The sequence below is a fragment of the Monodon monoceros genome, unplaced genomic scaffold (assembly GCF_005190385.1).
Source record: "Monodon monoceros isolate NGI ecotype Baffin Bay Population unplaced genomic scaffold, NGI_Narwhal_1 Super_Scaffold_7, whole genome shotgun sequence".
Lineage (NCBI taxonomy): Eukaryota > Metazoa > Chordata > Mammalia > Artiodactyla > Monodontidae > Monodon > Monodon monoceros.
This window is the reverse complement of record NW_021703784.1, coordinates 83,169,609-83,186,712: the sequence shown is the minus strand read 5'-3', so window position 1 is coordinate 83,186,712 and position 17,104 is coordinate 83,169,609. Positions and strand designations below refer to the sequence as shown.

The 17,104-nt window shown below is 37.1% G+C and overlaps 1 protein-coding gene across 1 annotated transcript in view; it reads right to left on the bottom strand.

The window, feature by feature from the left end:
* Positions 1 to 17,104, bottom strand: part of CAPRIN1 (cell cycle associated protein 1) — a 36,419-nt gene that overhangs the window by 8,193 nt on the left and 11,122 nt on the right. Inside the window, exons 3-15 of the mRNA XM_029207495.1 lie at positions 15,028 to 15,090; positions 14,828 to 14,914; positions 12,266 to 12,504; positions 12,094 to 12,176; positions 8,316 to 8,453; positions 6,632 to 6,684; positions 6,468 to 6,554; positions 5,215 to 5,370; positions 5,016 to 5,124; positions 2,763 to 2,824; positions 2,168 to 2,278; positions 1,801 to 1,950; positions 725 to 875 (exon numbers count right to left, since the gene is read on the bottom strand). Coding sequence (XP_029063328.1) covers positions 725 to 875; positions 1,801 to 1,950; positions 2,168 to 2,278; positions 2,763 to 2,824; positions 5,016 to 5,124; positions 5,215 to 5,370; positions 6,468 to 6,554; positions 6,632 to 6,684; positions 8,316 to 8,453; positions 12,094 to 12,176; positions 12,266 to 12,504; positions 14,828 to 14,914; positions 15,028 to 15,090 — 1,489 coding nt within the window. The remainder of the gene's footprint in view (positions 1 to 724; positions 876 to 1,800; positions 1,951 to 2,167; positions 2,279 to 2,762; positions 2,825 to 5,015; positions 5,125 to 5,214; positions 5,371 to 6,467; positions 6,555 to 6,631; positions 6,685 to 8,315; positions 8,454 to 12,093; positions 12,177 to 12,265; positions 12,505 to 14,827; positions 14,915 to 15,027; positions 15,091 to 17,104) is intronic.

Sequence of the window (17,104 nt, the reverse complement as noted above, 5' to 3'; positions counted from 1 at the left end):
GACATGTAAGAAAAATCAGTGTTGACCCAGGTCTGTCAAGAAGTTAGACAATCAGAGATAGTCCAGTTACTCACATCAGTCAGTCCAGTAAAATTAAAGTATTAACTCCTATGGTTCTTAATAGGGTTTGCCAGCTTGTTGTGGGATTCCAATTAAATCTCTTAAGAATTAAATAACCAAAGACCTAAAAAAGCTATTTATGTCTTACAAATGTAAGAAATCTAAAATATCTATATCCATATTATTATTGTGATAGGTATGACAACTGGCCAAATTATGACCTTACTTGCCAACAAGGACCTTGTTTCAACCTAGTCCACCAAATGCAGCCACACCAACTCCTTTACTGCTTAATTTTGTATAACCAACTTGCTGCCAGGTATCATGCCAGCAGACTTCAAATAATTAGCAATTAAGAGCAAAGTTGATCACAATTTGAATAACAAGTTTAATTCCTCTAAAATCACATAATGAAATAGGATAGGATATTATGAAAACTCACTAACCAAGGGAAAATGGGCATAAAGCCTCCAAAAACTGCAATAATTCACATAGAGCAAATATGGGCTTGATTTTACTCAGGATCAGCAATGAAAAATTCATATGGTCTACTACCAAAACAAAAACTCTTGGACACTGCCACTCAAAAGTCCAAACTCTCCTAACACTGTCAATAACTGCACTGCAAAGCAAGTAGTCAAGGAGGTGACACTGGTTTTCCTACCTGTTTGAAGCTGTTCTTGCTGAAGCTCTGTTTGTTCTACTTGGTGAGGCTGACTGGAAAAGCTCTGGTTATAACTGGTCTGGTACTGATTTTGCTGTTTTAAAGTTTCTGGTTCATTAACAGGAGGAACTGGGGCATTCATATTGAACACCTATAAGTAAATAAAGTAAATGATTAGTTCTTCCCTTTATGCTAATCATTTCCCTACTTTTAACATGGCCATGGCAGATCTCAATTCTGGTTTTACCTGAAACGTAAGAAAGACCATTACAGAAGTCTCAGACATCTCTCTCTCTCTCTCTCTCTCTCATACACACACACAACCCTCAGTTCATGCACTTCAATGTCGAAAATACATATACACCATACAGCACTTAAAGCAGAGTATAAATGGGGATTAAAAATCTAAAAAGACATATAATCAGAAGCCTTGGAAATGCTATTATAAATGAGAAATCTTTTTAAAAGATGCAAACCCCTGATAAAATATCACTTACAGAAATTAAATCTAAGAACTTTAATTTAAATAGTTATTTTTATTGATATTTTCATCAAAAATTAAGCATTTAACTCTGAATTTTCCTGTGAGCACTGTTTTGGCTGTATCCCATCAATCACAGTATTTTCATTATCATTATTTTCTAGAAATTCTGCAATTTAGAGATGCTTACTGAAAAACCAGGGTGAAGTATCAAAATGTCCATTACTTTGAGATGTACTTCAGTAAAATCAAAGATTAAGCCAATATGGCAAAGTGTAAACAGCTGTTAAATCTAGGTAATGATCTATATACATAATAGATGTTATACTAGTCTACTTTTTTCATGTTTACAGTTTTGTTAATCAAATCAAAACGGTAAAACCACAAAACAAGAAGACATGGGCACATAACTCCTAAGACTCAAATTTATCTCTGGGAACAGAAAAAAATGAGAGTCTGTGTTCAATTAAATATACCCTACAGTTAGGGTAGATGCAGACTCAAGCACAAAGTTAAATAAAGACTTTCTGTTGAGACTCTAGCATGAAGATAGTACACACCAGGCACTTAATGTTAGCTGGATTAATTTGCTTACCGTTTGCATGGATTGGAATGGAGCTGCATTTACATTGATTCCACTGCTATGTAAAGGTTTGCTTGTCCCAGCCTGGAACACCTGAGGCTGAGAAGCAGCAGGAAGGGATGATGATGCTGTAGTCTGGTCTGTATTTAAAGAGATTGTTGCCTAAACACAAAGTGAATAATCACACTTTAGTGGTAAACTAAGCCAAGTCTACTACCCATACGTATGTTAACAAGCTCAACTATTTTATGAAACAAAAATACTACAGTGCATGCATTGGGTCCAAAACGAAGAGACACTGTATTAACAGTTATTTACCTCCACCCAATTCATGTATAATTGCCTCATCAAGTTTACATGACCTGGTAACAGAACTTGCCTGAATCTGGTCAATTGGTTCCTTTTGTGGTCGTTGCTCGGTAGCATGAGAAGGCTGGTACAAGGGTTGAGATGCTGTATATCCCTCACTTGTAGATGAAACCAAAGGAACCTACAAAGAAGTAAAGAAATCAAAGCTTCATTCTGTTATAAACCACCTTTAATACATACAGGGCTAAGAAACAGATATGATAAGGAGACTATAAAACCTAACAACTGCAAGAATATATATATTATTAAAGCTCAAAGTTAAATAAACCCTAGTCCAGTTATGAAGCTCCCCACAAATGTAGATAACATCTACACTAAGTTTTAAAATTATGAAATCTAAAATATGTCTTCTCAAATTCTCAGTTCAAAATTAAAAACCTTCTTCCTTCATTATAATTATGAAACACAAGGATTAACAAAAAAATTTTTTTAGTTCATCAAAAGAAAAATAAATGTAAAGATGGAAATAAAGGCCAATAGCTAGCTACCCATGCCAGACTTGGACACTTATCAAATTCCTACCTGGTTTTCATAAACTAACTAAGAAAGAGACCCAAGAAGTGATTAAAAACAAAAAGCTGTAAAAATATTTATATCACTCTTACCTGTGTAGCTTCTGGTTGTACAGAAACTTGATTAGGTTGAGCAAGTCTAGATTCAGAATGAACTGCAAAATTGATCAAACGATACTGTCATACAAAATCTAATTTCTTCAGAGATGTCTAAATACATTTACTTGCTCTTTAAAGTCAATTTTCTATAGCCAAATCCTTTATAAACTTTTCAGCAATCATGAAAATAAATGGGGAAGTATAGGCAGGATTTTAGCTTTCAAGTGAGCATTTTCGATTAATTGATAGTCACTGTAAGTCAGCTGTCACAATGGCCTCCACTTTGTTTTGCAAAGTGTTAGTGAGACAGTACTAATGAAGAGGTGTAGAGCAGAATGGTAAGAATCAATGCTAATGTTACCCACAAAGAGCCTTTTAAAGCAGTAACCATAAAGCAGCATTACTCTTACTCAAAACTTTTAGATAATATTCAGTAACATTTTAACATTATCAACTTTCAATATAATTTCAAATGTTGCCACTGGAAAAAATAAAAACATACCTTTAAAAAGCCTATATTCAATTCAATGTGCATATTATTGCCAACTCTCACCATCCTTCCACTACTCTCCCAAATCACCGTTAGATAATAAAAAATACAGTATCTTTCGTTAGCCATTTAGAAATCATCCGTTTTCACTGGAGTCTAGTGAACTCAGCCTTACCTGAACATCTAAACAGCTTTACAGGTTACATCAGTCCTGCATGTGTTGACTGGCACAGCTAAGAAAACTATGTATTTTCTTCCTCTGGTAGAGCTCAAAAAATGAACACTGATCTGTTTTCTACTCTTGGTAGAGAGATATGAGCTCCCTTTACTTTAGAGAAATCCTAACTACCTTAACCATATTAACTGTGTTCATTAAACATGCTATTACCAGCAACTCCTTTTATGAGACTTAAGATTAACAACATTAGGGCTTCCACGGTGGCGCAGTGGTTGAGAGTCCGCCTGCCGATGTAGGGGACACGGGTTCGTGCCCTGGTCCGGGAAGATCCCACATGCCGCGGAGCGGCGGGGCCCGTGAGCTATGGCCGCTGGGCCTGCGCGTCCGGAGCCTGTGCTCCGCAACGGGAGAGGCCACAACAGTGAGAGGCCGTGTACCGCAAAAAAAAAAAAAAAAAAAAGATTAACAACATTAAATGTGTTGCTTTACATGGTTCCACTTTTATGCCCTTAATGCTGACATGCTGTAGGAAAAAAACAAGACTCAAAATTACTAATGGTCCTAAAGAGATGCTCCACTTAAGCTGATACAAAGGCACCAACCATATTTAGTGTGCTGCTGTTTCAAATAATGGTGTAAGACTAGTAAGAGTTTGAAACTTACTATCTCTTCCACTTTCCTCTTGAGCATTCCCTTACCCACTCCACTATTTTTTACCGACTCCATCTCATTTTTTATTTAAGTAATAAAATGTTCAGAAATTCTCCTAAAAAGCTGCAATCATCCTTCAGAGAAAGATACCTGTTAATACTAGATTTATTCTTAGATTAATTTTGAAATTTAAATAGCCAAGCAAAATTTCATTTATACACAAAAACAAGCAAAAAGGTCTACAGTTTTACAAGTCAGGAAGTGGTTACTAATGGGGCAAGGAGAGAGGTAACTACTGACTAAAAGGGAACACAAGTAGCCTTCTGGGGTACTGGTAAACTTCCACTTTTGGGTGCTGGCGTGTTCAAGTTTGTGAAAACTCACTGTGCTATAAATTTGCTTGTACTTTTCTGTATGTCTGTATGCCAATAAAGTTACAAAAAAAAAAAATCCACCACCACCACCAATGATGGAACTACAGATATTATTCACATTACAGGAAAAAACAGTAACATTTCTCATCAAATTAAAAGATACAGAGACTTCCCTGGTGGTCCAGTGGGTAGGACTCCACGCTCCCAATGCAGGGGGCCCAGGTTCGGTCCCTGGTCGGGGAGCTGGATCCCGCACACATGCCGCAACTGGGAGTCCGCATGCCGCAACTAAGAAGCCCGCATGCCACAACTAAAAAAAAAAAAAGGATCCCGCATGCCACAGCGAAGATCCCGCATGCCACAACTAAGACCCGGTGCAGCCAAAGTAAACAAACAAACAAATAAATATTTTAAAATAAATAAATAAAAATAAAAGATACAAGATCTAAAAGTTAAGCATTAAAAAGAAAAATAATAATTTTCATAAACTTTACAAAACCTGAAAGCATTAGCTCTATACTTTCTTTCTCACATAAACATGTATCATTACTAACCTGGAGGGCAAACCAGCTGGGGTATGTCCATGTTCTGTGCTGGATTCATAGGCTGCGCAGATACAATGGCAGGATCAAGGGTCTGGTTTTCAAAATCCAGCATTGAATCCTACAAGTTTAGGTAGAATGTAATGGAATTAAGTTAAATAATGTAAACACTTAACCCTTCTGTCATAGTGTTTGACTAAACAGCACCTACCTGTATGAAATTATAGGGCCCCTGCATTTGCGCCATGAGGTCCTGTACTCGCTGTCTTCTCACGAGGGGATCTGCCTGAGCCACTGGGGTCAAAGAGTGGGGCTCTGGTACTGAAGGAGATGCAGCCTGAGGTTGCTGCTGGAGTGAATTTACCACCTAAAATGGGAGAGAAGGAGAGGGGACTGGGTTGGTAGAATGACAGAGCTCCACTCATTATCATCATGACTGGTCCCCAAATTACATACACCACCTACACTGTAAACAGAATAGCAGACTGGAATGTATTCAACCTGACCAAATTATGCCAAATTTAACATTCTGATCAATGCTATCACTTCTGTAGTGTTCCCAATTCCACAGGGTCACCATGTTGCATTTCAGATTTACCTTGTAAACTGCTTTCAAGAAAGACTACCTGTGATAACTTCCTAAAATTATGTGTTTTGCTTAAACTGTTAAGCCTTCTATATTAAGCAAACCTATATATCTATACCAAATATATATCTATCTCAGTACATGATATATAATGAGCATTCAAGAAATGTTAGCTATTATTATCATCAAGCTTTGAGTTCCTATCATTTCATTCTCTCTGGCAATACCATAGGATCAAGCTCTATCACCTCATCAAAACTGTTACAAAAGCCAAAGCTCACTCTGTCATTTTTCTAGCTCTAATAATTTCTGATTATTGTTTTTAGTAATTCCCTGCTCTACTGAGAAATATCACTAATTTTTATTACATCAAATTTATATTCCTCTGTCTGGCTTTTAAGTCTAGGCAAGTCATATCTGTTAAGCCTGGGCAAGTCACAACCTTATTTCCTTTGTAAGCAATACTGAGCTAACAGAGCCTGGTAACCAAACAGCACTAGGGTGAAGGAGAAGTCTAAGATGACACTCCAACGTACCCCTGTAAGGTAGTCTTTCTGAAGGCTATCCATGTGGGAGCCCAGATTTTTATAGAGCAACCTGATAACAGACAAATCATGTACTTTAATAGACACATTAACCCCATAAATTATAAATGGATATTTGTATATTTTTTTGTAATTGTATCAGCAAAGCAGTGATTATATTAAATATCCTCAAAGACAAATCACCTTTTAAACAGAACAGTCTTACATGATGAGTTTGTTATTCTAATAAACGTACTAAGAATGCAAAAGACTTAATCTAAAATTGTTCTTAGGAGAGATAAGAATTGCTAATTAAAGACAAAAGACATCAACCTTGTAACAGAGAACTCTTACCTCAACTGTTTCAACTGTCCACTCATCTACCTGCTCCTTTTCACCACTGCTGAACTGTGTTTCTGCCATAAATTGTCTATTTACATACTGCAAAGCAAAGTAAATGTTTGAGACCTCTGTTTGAAAGGCAGAAAGGGAAAGCTAGCATTAAATAAAAATCATACCTCTGTTGATTCAACTTCACTTTGTTCAGTGTATTCTTCTGCAGGCTCAGGTTCTAAGAGGTTAAAAAATGATACAAAAGAATGCAAGAAAACTTTTTTTAAGTTAACAATTCATTTAAATCCAAATAAGTAAACAGTTCACCATCACACAGTCTGAATTTATTTACAAAGTTATAGTTAACAGTACGTTTCTGTATTTTATTATTCTTACAATATATTCAGAAAGTGTTTTCTTTACCATTTATTCCACAATTATTTTAGTTTCAATAGTAATTATTCTGGATCAAGTATAATGCCAATAAAGCAGCATCCTAGTCTCTATTTTAATCTACTTGGTAAAAGTGGTAAGGGGGGAAAAAAATGTCTTGGGAATTCCCTGGCAGGCCATGGCAGTCCAGTGATTAGGACTCAGCACTTTCACTGCCTGGGCCTGGGTTCCATCCCTAGTTGGGGAACTTAGATCCCACAAGCCTCACAGCACAGCCAAAAAAAAAAAAAAAAAAAAGACTGCCTTACTGCCTTATATTGATCTGCAACCATAAATTCCATTGATGTGCAATGTTCCCTTCTAGTTTCAACCTAATGCTTACCATGTGCCAGGCACTGTATACATACTTTACAAATTACTTCCTAAATGAAGAACCTGAGGTACAGAGAAGTTCAGTAGGTTGCCCAAAGTTACACAGCTAATACGTGTTGTAGCCAAGATTTTATCCAGGCAGTCTGATTCTGGAATCCATGCTTTTACCCATTATAAAGTTTATGCTCCAACAACGCTCCCTACAGTACTCAAAATTTTATTCATCATCTTACATTATCATAGAAGTCCTCACAGTAAGTGCTTACCTACCTATTAGTGATGTGCTAGGTGCCAGAATAGATCTCTGGTGACTGAGGAATCTGTAGTTCAAGATCATGGAGTTATAATCACTCCACCATAAAAAAAACCAGAAAACCTCATACCGTTCACCTCATATACTGGCATTGCAAGCAGCTATAAATCTGCGTACATCAGCCAAAAACCTATTTGAAAAACCTTACAACCGTTGCTCCCTCATCCATACTCCAGCCTAGCAATACTGCAGCAAGAGAAATACCAGTCTGTAACAATGATCAACATAAACAAGATAGGGGCTTCCCTGGTGGCACACTGGTTAAGAATCCACCTGCTGATGCAGGGGACATAGGTTCGTGCCCTGGTCCAGGAAGATCACACATGCTGTGGAGCAACTAAGCCTGTGCGCCACAACTACTGAGCCTGTGCTCCAGAGCCCGCGAGCCACAACTACTGAGCCCATGTGCCAGAACTACTGAAGCCCACGCGCCTAGAGCCCGTGCTCCGCAACAAGAGAAGCCACCACAATGAGAATCCAGCACACCGCAACAAAGAGTAGCCCCCGCTCGCCGCAACTAGAGAAGAGCCCGCGCACAGCAACAAAGACCCAACACAGCCAAAAATAAAATAATTTTAAAAATAAAACTAAAAAAAAAGATAAACAACTGATATTTAATGCCTCTGGGAATTACCCTTAACATGCTTTGTCTTAATATTTGGTCATGCTTAAAGTTTCTTTAAAGATCTAAGTGTACAAATATAACTAAATAAATGTATAGCTTGAACTTGTGGCAAAGGAAAGTAAAACCAGGACCCTAAACTAAAGCTCATATCCACCTGAGTACTCACCAGCTTCAGCTACCTGGTCTTCAACGGCAGGTGCTGAGGCTGCCTCTTCTTCCTCACACAGCCCATTCTGGTGGTTGTGAGTGCTGTCAAAGTAGTTTGACTGGAAAACACGCTCAACAATTTCCTTTAGAGCTTTATCTAAAAACAGAATATTAATTATAGTCTTGGACTATCTGAGGATGCCTGACTTAAAAGATTCAACGTTCTACAAAATATAGTGGTAAGAAAAAAAAACCCATCAACTGTTACTTAAAAACATAAAACCATTAAATTCCAACAGAAATTTATTACAGAATAATAGGGAACAACAAATTATTTGTATTAAATTTTTAAGTATTTTAAATAAGTTAGTCCAAAAAAACCCTGACAATTATCATTTATTCATTCAATAAACATTTACTTAGCACCTAACTGTATGTTAAGCAATGAACTAGGCACTGGGGCTACAGAGAGGTATGTAAAGATACAGTATCTGCCCTCACTAAGTGAACAGTCCAATAAAGAAGAGTTATCAAATACTCACAAAAACAGTAAAATTACATCTGTGAAAAGTACTACACAGAAGTACAATGGACTGGACCTAATCAGGGAGAGACCATGAGAGGCTTTTCTGGTATAAGGGCTGCAAGAGCTGGGATCTGAAAGGTGAGTAGTAGAGAGGAAACAAGTGTTTCAAGGCAGAGGCAACAGCATCTACAAAGCCCTGTACACAGGGTGCCAAATACAAGAAAATTAAAGTATGCATTGTGGCGGGAGCATAGGGAGTGAGAAAAAGCATAAGGAAAGATGAGTCTGGAGAGACTGGTAAGAGCCAGAATATGCAAGGTCTTACAAACTAAGGGCAAATGTATATAAAATGTGATTAAAATAAAACCATTAAAAGATTTTAAAGAGGAATGGATGGTGAATTCAGTTAAGAGACTGCATTAGACAACAGAAAGGCAGAAAAGTAGAGAAAAAGAAGTAGATTCAAAAGATATTTAAAAGGAAAATAAAATTGTCAGAATTTGGTACATAAAGGGGACAGGGCGGTGGGGGAAGGTTTGTGTCAGGAGTTAATCTCCATTTCCTGGCTTTGTATAGTAGATGTAGAGCAAGACTATTAAATAGGTCACTATACAGAAAAATGAAACTTCAGGGACATTATATCAAAGTATTATAAAATTAATGCTATTAAAAGTAAAACTATAGGGGGACTTCCCTGGTGTTACAGTGGTTAAGACTCCACGCTCCCAGCGCAGGGGCCCCAGATTCGATCCCTGGTCCGGGAACTAGATCCCACACGCATGCCGCAACTAAGAGTTCACAAGCCACAACTAAGGAGCCCGAGAGCTGCAACTAAGACCCGATGCAACCAAATAAATAAATAAATATTTTTTTAAAAAAAAGTAAAGCTCTTGGGAATTTCCTGGCAGTCCAGTAGTTAGGACTGCGCTCTCACTGCTGAGGGCCCGGTTCAAGCCCTGGTCAGGGAACTAAAACCCCGCAAGCCACACAGCACAGCCAAATAAATAAGTAAATAAATATTAACTTTTATATATATATATATATATATATATATGCACACATATAATATATATGTTTATTTATTTATTTATTTGGCTGTGTCGGGTCTTAGCTGCAGCACACAGGATCTTCGTTGCGGCATGCGGGATCTTTCACTCTTCTCTAGTTGTGGCACGCAGGCTTCTCTCTAGTTGTGGCACATGGGATCAGTTGCCCAGCAGCATGTGGGATCTTAGTTCCCCGACCAGGGACCAAACTCGCGTCCCCTGCATTGGAAGGCGGATTCTTAACCACTGGACCACCAGGGAAGTCCCAATAACTATTAACTTTTGAATGCTGAACACTTCACATGTTTTCCTTCCCCTGCTTCAGAATCTCCTGCCTCAGAACTATTTTAAAAAAACTTATGAAAACTGAATGCACATAAAAACACTAATATGAGTAAATTATATCTTTCCATTAACTATAAAGATGTTACATTCCTCAGATGCAGGAATGAGGCCAGGTAGAAAATAACACCAAAACAAGCTACGGCTTAGACTTTAACCCTTGTTACTCCTCAACAGTGCTCATGAAAATTTTATCAGGCTTGACCTAAAGCTACTTTTTGAAGCTAACAAGTTTATACACATGTCAACTGCTTTCTAATCAAACTTCAAGTGGGGAATTCAGTACATATTTGTAGCAGAACTAAAATCAAGAAGCCAAAAAGTTTTTTTTTAACGAAGAAATACAGACAACACAAGTTAACAAACCAAGAAAATGATTTCTTACGTGAAAAGACACAAAAGCATTGGTTCCTCATATTTGATTTACCCATCTCCTTAAAGCAAATACACTCCAAATTACATCATACAGTTTTGCCAAAAAAAGTATAAGCTCTTTTCAACCAAATAGCTAAAAACAGGGTATAAACAGATACTTTTGCCTTAATATGTTCAAAAATCTACTTCCCTAAATCGACATTAAAAATAGCTAAGAATCTATTCCCTGACTTACTAAGGGGTTAAAATCTAAAATTCCTAATTTACTGAGGTAGTGTAACTTAAAAATATCCTTTAAAAAAAAAAAAAAATCAACAGGGCTTCCCTGGTGGCGCACTGGTGAGAGTCCACCTGCCAATGCAGGGGACACGGGTTCGTGCCCTGGTTCAGGAGGATCCCACATGCCGCGGAGCGGCTGGGCCCATGAGCCATGGCCGCTGGGCCTGCGCGTCCGAAGCCTGTGCTCCGCAACGGGAGAGGCCACAGCAGTGAGAGGCCCGCGTACCGAAAAAAAAAAAATCATACAACTGCATATTTACAATTAAGGAGTTCACATATAGAATACTGGCCTAGATATTAGCTTTTTAAAAAATATAGAAAAAAATGAATGTCCCAAATTGGCAGAAGTTCAAGAAAAACTAAAGATAGACTAAGGCTATGACCATGAGTAGAATGTACAGGGTGCAGTAAATGTTTTTCACAAAATTTCATCTGTAAGGAAAAACCAGTCCCCATCTAGTACCAAAAACAATGAAAGTCAATTTGGTATTAATCTGTCCACCTCAAGCAAAATAAGTTATGAACAAAACCATGTTAATTTAGGACTCCCATCTTTATAGATTTTTGATTGGTTGATGCTGGTGTTTTGACTTACACACAAAAAAATTGCAAAAAATAAACAAATAAAAAGATACAAAAAGGAAATAAACCAAAAAGTAAACAGTGGATTAACGTTATTTACACAGTTCTAAAATTTCTTTAATATTTATTTTTATTTTATTTTATTGTGGAAAGAACCCTTAGCATGAGATCTACCTTTTAACACATTTTTTTTTCAACAAAATTTAAGTGTACCATATATTATTGTTGACTACAGGTGCAATGTTGTACAGCAGACCTCTAGAATTTATTCATCTTGCTTGAATGAAACTTTATGCCCAGTGATTAGTAAGTCCCCATTCCCCCTCCCCCCAGCCCCTGGAAAATACCATTTCCTTCTTTGATTCTATGAATTTGACTTTTTTTTTTTAAATATCTTTATTGGAGTATAATTGCTTTACAATGTTGTGTTAGTTTCTGCTGTATAACAAAGTGTATCAGCTATATATCCCCATATCCCCTCCCTCTTGCCTCTTTCTCCCACCCTCCCTTATCCCACCCCTCTAGGTGGTCACAAAGCATGGAGCTGATCTCCCTGTGCTATGCAGCTGCTTCCCATTAGGTATCTATCTTACATTAAATTTTAAAGATTCTTAGTCACAAAATCAAAAGCTGTCAGTGATACTCACAGGTTGTTCCACATACAGGTTTTTCCTTCCCTTCCAGCAAGTCCCACAGGTGAATGGAGGCATGTTCATACTGCTCATTCAACCTTGTAATAATAAAACACCTAGTTAATTACCTTTCGGTTGTCTACTCAACACAACATTTAGAAATTTCTATTATCAAATACCACTATACCTCAAGCTCATGTCCCGTTCAGGGTCTGCTAATTTGTAGAACTCATCCAGCAACGACAATTCCTCTTCTGACAATATTGGCACTCCATTCAAACCTTGCTTGAGATCAGTTCTCACTTCGTCATCTCCCAATTTGTCCAAAACATACTGCAGCTCAAGCACAGTTTTTAAACGTTTCTGTTCAGCTTCTTCTCTCATAAGCTGCTCCCGACGTGCTGTCTTCTTTATTGTTTTCTGAATCTGCATAAGAATATAAACATAGACGTAGAAATAAGTTTTACGAAACTCCTTTACATCAATTTCAGGTCCAATGTAAATAAGACATATTTCATTCACTGAGTTAAATGAGACCCTGATATACAAAAGAATGACTCCCAACTTAAAAACAGTTTAATAAGTAATCTGTTTTAAGCAGCTGCTGGAAATTCAAAATACATCTTTTCCTAGAAGGTATTACACTATGGAAATGGTATCAATGAAACAATATATTGGGGATTTGCTTCAAAATAATCTAGCAGGCAGGGAGCAAGGGAGTAGGTGTATAGATGAAATATAATTGCCCATGAAATCATGGTAACTGTAAAAGCTAGGTATAGGTAAATGTGAGCTCATTATAGTCTTTTCTTTAGTTTTTAAATTTTCCATAATAAAAAGTATAAAAACTAAAAATTTTAATTAAGGTTGAGACAATTAAAAAAGAAACCCAACCAACAGCCACAATAAAAAAAAAATCTTATCTATGTCTATCTCTATGAAAAAATGGTTCAAAATACTAATTTCAATTGCCTACTATTGACTCACAAGAAGATGTCAAACCCACTACTCATCCCAACAATCCACCACTTCCATTCTAGGAAGAAAGGCAGGAATGAGAAAATAAGTCAAGAAAGCAAAAGTAAGATAATAAAGAAAGCCACTTTGGATGAAACGAGGAGTTCAAGTAGGGAAGACTATGAAGACTTGAAAAGGTAGGCTGGAACTAGGTTAAAGAAGCTCTTGAACCAAAACAAAAAAAGTGTTTAATAGCTGTGGAAAGTGCAACAAAGGATCAGAGTTAAAGGACTGCCAATGAAGTTAAAGGCCCAGTGAAAAGTTCCTGAAAACACCAGTGTTAAAAAAAGAAGCAAAGGAGGATACAAGTATTTTCATTTACATAGTGACAGTAGCTTCAAAAATAGATTCTATATTAAATTGTATATAGCAATTCTACTTCTGTGACCCATATTTTTTTTTTTAAATCAGAAACAAGAAATTGGACAGGGTTCATCAAGCCTGACGCTCTGATCTAAGCCAAGTGGAACAAATCCCTACTTGGGTGTAAATTAAATTTCCCTTACTCTATTTTGAGGGGTATCAATATTTTCCACCTTTAATCAAATTTAATAAGTAACAATAATATTAAGTGCATGAAGTAGTTATACGTCAAATACTGTTATAAGCATAACCCTATAATGAGGTAGGCACTATTACTGCCATTTTTACTGTTATAAGCACAACCCTATAATGAGGCACTATTACTGCCCCTCCCCTCTCCCTTTTTCTCCCATCCTTTCCTTGCTATCCTACTGGCTCTGTTTCTCTGGAAAACCCTGACTGATACAGGTATAGACTCTTTCAAAGTCATACAGCTATTAAGTAAAAGTGGCAGAATCAGGATTCAAATCAGGCAGTTTGGTTCCAGTCAGAACTCTTCATCTCTGTACTGCATTGTCTCTCAACACATAATAAACTGTTTTGTTTATTCATTTCACCAAATCAGAGACAACTTCAAATTTCAACGTTGTTATAAGCCTTTCTCCAAATAAGCTAACACTAATTCAGAAGGCTATCAATTTTCTGGTCTCAACTTTCAACAAATTATTTGACTTTGCTCATATTTAATTTTATCCCGTTCCCAAAGGCTTCTGTCACATCAAAAGATGTTTGGGGAAAAACACACCACTTTGTTGGATCAAGAGTTGATACAAGTGCAATATATTAGTCGGCCACATCCCTTAAGATCTCTACGGAGAAAGTAGTTACCCATTATATCAACAGGTTTCTTTATTTTCTGATAGTTAATGGGATTGTAACATAGTCATGAGGCATAAAAGAATACATGGAAGATAAATGTCTATCACGTTTATACAGTTATCTCTCCGTAGCCAAGGGGAATCGATTCCAGGACTACCCCCCACCCCACCCCCCGTGGATACCAAAATCCATGGATGTTCCAAGTCCCTTACAGTCCACACTCTGTATCTGCAGATTCAACCAACCTAGGATTTCGATCCTTGGATGAAGATCCCGTATATACAGAAGGCTGTTATATTTGCATAAATAATTTTTTAAACCAACGATACATGTCTGTCATATATGAAACTCAGTCCTTTTAAAAGGCATCTTTCAGGTGTTACACTGAACTTTACAGAATTGGAAAGCATCTTAGATATAACTGGATCCAATCCTCTCCCCCTTGCAGAGAGCTTATCAACAGTAATGCAAGAATTAAAACTCGAAGAGACAAAATTTTCTGCCCTCCTCGCTTTTAATATTTCATAAACATATGCTATTTTTTACTTACATCTTGGCTTAATGCTATGAAACTCCTCTGTAGTTCTTTTGCAAACTCCAAATTATTTGTGACTTCCTGGTACTTAGATACAGCATCCTAAAATAACAAAGAAAGAACCCGACTTTACTGGAAACACAAAGAAACACAAAATTAATTTTCCTATTAAAATTAATGAGCATAAAATCTTAATAAAAATATAACATCTTTACCAGCTGATCTTGATTAAGCCTTTCCCCTTTGTTCATTCGTTCCTGATAATCATCAAGCTTGCCCTATATTAAAAGAAAAAAAAATTATATTCCATACTGAAAGTATATACCAGCTTAACCATGCTAAAATAACAAACCCACATAATTCTCTAAGCTTGTCTCAAATCTTGCCATAAATATACTTTTTAGATATACTACAGTTTAAGTCAGTATATAAAATAGCTTTGAGTTAAAAAATGAATTTAAATACCCCAGCCATGCTGAATGATACCAAATACTGTTATTATAAGCCAATGAAAAAAACGCTGCTTATTTTTTAGGTTTCTCAAAAAAGATATGCATCAGATGGCCCAGGCATATAATACTCATCCACATAAGTGAGGGCCACAATTTGGTGAAAATCCCAGTTACACCTAAGTGAGCATATCAGACATTTTATTAAGTGTTAAATTTTTGTCCCTCCCTCCCCCTGCCAAAGAATTCATGTAAGTGACATAAAAGAGTTTATTTTTCCTGAATAAACACACATGCATATTGTCTTTGATATGCCTCACTCATTTCCCTTGAACTGAAATAACTTCAAGCTATCATATCACCTACAGGCACAGTACACTAGTCCACAGCTTTCCTTTTGTTATTTTCTCACAGATGTAATTAATGTGCAAGTGGGGGAAGAAGTTAAGCCTCTGGTTCAAGATCATCTCCCTCCCCCCCACCCCTAAGTTGAAAACTTTGGAGGTTTCCTAGGCTACTACTATTAGATAAGCACCCCCTGCCCACCCCCCCGCGGAGATACTCAGGTACTGAAGCACAGTTAAAAATTCAGATATTGTTTTAATAAGCTGAAATCTAAATTGAGGGGCGGGGGGGGGGGCGCGGGCGGAATTCCCTGGTGGTCCAGTGGTTAAGACTCCATGCTCCCAATGCAGGGGCCCGGGGTGCCATCCTTGGTAAGGGACCTAGATCCTGCACACAACAACAAAGATCTCACATGCCACAACTAAGAACCAGCGCAGCCAAATAAATAAATAAATATTTTTTAAAAAAATAAAATAAATTTTTAAACAATCACAATAAATTACAAACATATACAATACTTTACCCTTAGCAATAATAAAATAATGAAGAAACCAAATACAAAGTAAGGGTCTGATAAAATTCAGAGGCACAGAAACAAGTTTAAAAGCAACGCTAGAAAGGTGTTTTAGGTCAAATGATCCATTTTCTTTATGGCAGAAAAGACAGTAGTCAACTTTTATAGCCATTCTACCCTAAATGAAACAGCCTATCACAATTCCTTAGTTATATGGAAGGTAAATAAAATCAATACAATCATTAAAACATTAAAGGACGATGAAACTATCCAATTTTACTTAGGTGAACTATTTACACAATCAACAAGCTTCCAACTAAACACATATAAAATTCAAGTCTACCAGATGAAAATCAAGATTTTTACACTGATATGACAGGCCTAACCCCATGTGCAAAAGATAAGCTCAACTGCCTCAAACACTCTGAGGATGGAACAAAGACAGTTCATTCATTTTTTTAAAAGGGTAGGCTAATTTTTCTTTAAGAAATAAAAAACAAGTTAAGATTTGCTTTTAATTATGATTTAGGATGTAATAACAGCGTTATAATCTGCATTCCACTATTTAGAAGATATGCAGACAGAAGGGGGGCCTGAAATTTAGTGTCAGTACACGGTTAAAATTCTAGCAACCAGGCAAAAGAAAAACTACTATTAGCTTATACCTTGCATTTATTATCTTCCCTTTTTATGGTATTATACATTTTTCAAGGAAACTGCTGCTAGATCAGGACATTAATACACAGTGAATGTCCTACATATCCCACAAGGGATAGTTTTTTGTTTTTTGGGTTTTTTTGTTTTTTTGTTTTTTGCAGTACGCGGGCCTCTCACTGTTGTGGCCTCTCCCGTTGCGGAGCACAGGCTCGGGACACACAGGCTCAGCGGCCATGGCTCACGGGCCCCGCCGCTCCGCCGGGGCACGAACCCGCATCCCCTGCATCGGCAGGCGGACTCCCAACCACTGTGCCACCAGAGAAGCCC